Genomic DNA, 5,144 nt, shown 5'->3' with positions numbered 1-5,144 from the left:
ATATTGTAATATACACATGACATGTACAAAAGTTGATAGATATGCTCATTAATTTAATCGACACATATGAGTAGGACAACTTATGATTTCACCATCTCGATAATATAAAAACTATGTCATTTCAATATTTCTTTGTGACATGGTCAAATTTTCTGTGTTATTTACGTCAATAGTTCATTATTAGAGATTGTTTCGTTGAAAAAAATCAAATCACAGTAGATAACGACTGTAGTGCCGTTTTACGCAGCGAAAAGCGACTGGAGTGATGTCTTACATTTTGGATAACAGCTGGAATGTCATTACCATCCAACAGAAAGAAAAAAAAAACTAAGTATAAAAACAACACCCACTTAAATATTATTCAATAATAAATATACAATTTATATTAAATTTTTAAAATTATATTTCTTCTTTCTTCAAATCTAAATGGGATCTTTTAATATAGATAATAAATGTTTAACCGATTTCCAAATAGGTGAAGAATATAATGACGAATAGGATTTTAGAGTAGCAGGAATGGTTGAAGAGAAGAAATCGGGTTAATGTGAATTTGAGGACCAAAAATTGAATTGAAGAATTTAATTGGATTGATAAGGGTGTTAAGGTTTTTTCTAATAATGAGGACATTTATGACATTTAACCTTATTTGTTTATTGTGTTTAATAGTTGAATGTTATTTGTTCAAAAAACATTAAAAGGAGGTTATATAACCAATAACATTATTTGACTACACTTTTTAACAAATTCCCCCTTTCTTAAAGTGTTAACATCATCTAGGGCCTTTATAGTTTATAGTCTAACTTGTGTAAATTTTCCTATTTATTTCTTGCATTTTCTATTTTATGAAAAATAATGGAAAATAGATAGAATAAATAATGAAAATTAGGATTGCACAAAAAAATCGTGAAACCACAAACAAAACTGAAACCATTGAGTTGAAACAATTGGTTTGGTTCCACATGGACCTGTGGTTTTTCTCCCTCGAACCGAATCAAACCGTTTCAAAATGGTTTGGTTTAAATTTTGATTTTCAAAGATCGCACAAAATCGAACCAAACCATTTTAAAATTTTTTATTAAAACATTAATTTTATTAAATTAAAAATTTTACAGTTTTCACTTTTCGGAAAAATACAAATTTAGGAATACAAATTACAACCAACCTATTAAAATAATCATAGAAAGTAAATTGGGTTCATCATCATTGGCCTATTATTTAACAAGTTCATAACATATGTTTTCACCCGATATCGAAATTAAACTAAAATTATTCTCAAATCATATGAAATGAAAAAAACATACATTTTCAACAATTCAAATCATAATTCAACAAAACTACATCAACAAATTACGTCCAAAGTTTCAGAAGTGCTAATATAAACTTTCATTTTCCTAACATTTGAAGTTTGTCTGCCACTGTTTAATGAATCGTCAATCACCTTTACCTGTTAGTCTGCTAATTTTTACTTGAATAACATATTTCTCCCTTCTATTTCGATAAGTTTTAGATTCTCATTCAAACCATTTTTTCGTTGTTCTTTTTTTTATTTGTTATTTATGGACTTACTATATACTTATGAATTGGGGTTTGGATATAAAAATAATTGTTTGTGTGCTTAGGTGATTAACAAATTTGTTTGTGGTTTGGAAAGAACGAAAAACGAATCGTATTGATTGTGTGAAAATAATAAAATTCTCTAACTAGTACTAATACCTTCTACTTTCATAAAATAGTTCGAGAAATTCATCAATTCTGAATAAGCTGAAACTCTATCAATCTTTGTACATCTAAACATATCCTGTTCAATCTATATTTAACATCTCATTAACAAGACGAAATGAGTTTTAACCAAATTATAATAGCAGAATGTAATTCTACCTTTACTAAACCGCTATATGACAATATAAATGTCAATCAAAAAAAGGTAAATAAAAATGAATAAAGATGTATTTGTTCTATTAACATTTTTTAGCAACCAATTTTGAAAATAATTTACGTATGAGTTTCATGGTAAATATGAATGTAATTTAACATTTAACATTATTAGTTCTCATTTAAAATTATATTTTAACTTATGATAAATATATTACTGTAATGTCAATAGGTAAACTACAGACTAAAACCAAACCAAACAGCAAATTTTGGTTTGATTTGGTTCGATTCGAAAAATAAAATGGTCTGGTTTGATTTGAAATTTTTTCAAACCGCATAAAATGATTTGAGTTGAAAATATAGCACAAACTGTTCAAATCAAACCGTGTTCACCCCTAATGAAAATCATCAAAAAAAAAAAGGAAAAATTATATAAAGTAATGGATTAAATTAATTATGCATAACTCTCTATATTCTACTGAGAATTGTAATCAATAGTTAAAAGTAAAAATTAAAGGAATTGACACAAATGGTCTCTAACCTAAGGAATTATGTGTAAATGATCTCTAACCTTCAAATCTTGGAGCAAACATTTCAAATTTTACTTAGGGAGGGGAATTGATCCTTTTGGATGATTTACATCCAATTGAATGTTAAAAATCTCAAACTTCTGATAATAAAATTGAAAAATCCTGACTTTCAGTTAGATATATAAAATAAATTAAAAAAAATGACAAAAGGAGAGACAACTCATCCTATCCATCAATCTCTTTAAAATCATTTCCAATGTAATATTGACGTGCTTTAAAAATCATGTCATATAAGCAAAATAGTGTGTGTTTAAATACAACTTGATAGTGTCTCTGCCATGACAGAATGACAGAAAAATATATACATTGAAAGACTTTCAATCTACATTCATTTCACACTCAAGTTCTAAAGTATTTTATTATCTTAAAAAAAATCATTTTCATGTAGGTCCACGCATACTTTCAAAAAAAGCCATGTATAAGCTACTTTTAAGCGAACCCAAACATTAACCCTAAGAAGTATTGATGCATGTCCCTTTAAACAAACCAGTTCACAACTTCAAAATAACACTCCACATTGCTCAGATTTCTTCTTTATTCTTTGTGAACTCCTCATTCCATTTCTTTGATATTTTTAGATATTCTTTCGCTATGATTCAAGCAAAGGTTATAAAGAAATTTCATTTTTATATCAAACCCAGTTTAAAGATGAAGAACCTAAAATTATAATTGAGGTTTTAACATATAGCTATATATTGTCTATGAACATAGAGAAAAGCCTGTTTCCTTTGCAGAATAAGCTTAAGATCTTATACAAGAGAACAAAGATAAGCCTGTTTCCGTTGGAGAATAGGATTAAGATCTTATACAAGACAACAAAGATAAAGAATCAAGTTTATAAAAATTGTAATCAATAAATTTAAAAATGTGTAGGGAGTCATAACGCCAAACCTGAATAATCATTTTCATCTCAAACATACACCAGTACCAGACTAAGTTTGTTGCTTCCCAATCTGTTTGTGTACTGAAGCTTCTCGTTGCATTCAGATAACCATAGTCACAATTGAATGCCAAATTTTTCCGAGAGAATGCATGTCTACTTGAGCAGATGGGTTAGAATTATGCAGATACATTAGATGCGTTATTCGCCATCTCTTTCACCATGGTCTTGACAAAAAGTTCCCCAGCCCTATACGAGGACCGAACCTGGAGGGGCCAAAATGCAAAAGAAATTACTGCAGAGCCCTAGAGAGAGATGAATACACGATCCGCTAATTATGACAAAAATGAAGTGTGCTTTTAATTTATATGAATCACGCAAGTGCACAAGCAATGATGAAATCAGTTAAGTAGTTTCAGTTGGAAAGACTATTGATTAATTGAATGCAAGAACCTCTTTTCATTATGAATTATTTTCTTCAGCTGCTCGAAGTGTGTTTGAAAATGTGTGTAAAGTGACAATAGTGCAGTTGGATTTCCAGACAGGAATAGATTTAATTAATCTCCTAACAATGCCTTAATTTGTTGCTTCTGTGCTGAAGTCATTTTCTATTCCTTAGTCTTCTAGAATGTGATAGCAATTGCTCAGCTCATTTCCAATATATGTTACTGTTAATTTATGATAGACATCTAATCCTTACTACAGACATTTACTTCATTTCCAATATTGTCAGCTTCTTTGGAGTTCAATTCTAAGTGTATATTTGGTAAAGTTTTTTCAAGCTTATAGCTGGCCAAACATTATTTTTTATCACCACATCGCGTAGGATCCATAGCTTATGATCTACACACAAAAAATAAAAAAATAAAAAACTTAACAAACATTCTCTGAATAGACTCCTTCATTCAAGAAGTTCTTCAACTCTGTTCTGGACATCTATTTCTTCATCTTACAGACATCAGTTTTTTATTATTAGGCATCTATTTCTCCTTTATTTGTTAAGGATGTTTATTTATATTACATAATTATGTTTCTTCACATATTCAGGTATTTTGAAGTTTTTTGAAGCATGATTTTCATCTCTGCCGAATGTCAACAATAGTTTGGACATCCGAAGTCCTGTTTTAGTTGTTGCTTATGCATCAATTATTAATTTTAATATTTAAAAGAGTACAGAAGATATTCACTTAATTGACCAAGATAAGTCGCTCAAATACTTCCTAAGACATTCAAGTGTGTGCCCACTTGAGGTTTAAAGGGACCCATATCCAACAATTATTCCTATAGTCAACGAGAGCCAAAATTTATGAGATGTTTTGAGACTTATAAAGAATGTGAGAAGAAAAAACTATTTGGCATCTTTTTCCAAATAAACTATTGAATTGAATCTATCAGGGTACATCGATAGAAAGAATAATGTTATTAGTTAAATCTGCTAAATTTATTTAATTATTTTGCTAGGACAAACAAAATTGTCATCACCTCTGAGGAAAAAAAATATATATTTCTAAAGGCAATAAGGTGGAGATGTTTACCATGGGTCCGCTTGCAACATAACAGAAACCGATTGACTCTCCATAATCTTTCCAGAAGGCAAATTTTTCGGGCGTGACGTAGTCTTTGACAGTAAGATGCAATGGAGTTGGCTGCAGGCAAGGAATGGAAGTAATTTAATTTCAGTCCTTAAATATGCTTCAAATAGACTAAAGCAACTGTCAATGGCCTAATAATATGAAATTAATATTTTGGCAACCTTAGTTAAGGGCCTTAAGGCATATCTCCAAGGAAAAGCAAAGACTGCT

The 5,144-nt window shown here is 29.5% G+C and overlaps 1 protein-coding gene across 1 annotated transcript in view; it reads right to left on the bottom strand.

The window, feature by feature from the left end:
• Positions 1–3,170: 3,170 nt before the first annotated feature.
• LOC111398437 (lipoyl synthase 1, chloroplastic-like) overlaps positions 3,171–5,144 on the bottom strand; it is a 10,578-nt gene continuing 8,604 nt past the window's right edge. The window contains exons 2-3 of the mRNA XM_023025335.1: positions 4,878–5,012; positions 3,171–3,608 (exon numbers count right to left, since the gene is read on the bottom strand). Coding sequence (XP_022881103.1) covers positions 3,522–3,608; positions 4,878–5,012 — 222 coding nt within the window. The 3' untranslated portion in view covers positions 3,171–3,521. The remainder of the gene's footprint in view (positions 3,609–4,877; positions 5,013–5,144) is intronic.

The sequence above is a fragment of the Olea europaea genome, chromosome 8 (assembly GCF_002742605.1).
Source record: "Olea europaea var. sylvestris chromosome 8, O_europaea_v1, whole genome shotgun sequence".
NCBI classification, from domain to species: domain Eukaryota; kingdom Viridiplantae; phylum Streptophyta; class Magnoliopsida; order Lamiales; family Oleaceae; genus Olea; species Olea europaea.
This window is presented reverse-complemented; position numbering and strand designations above follow the sequence as displayed.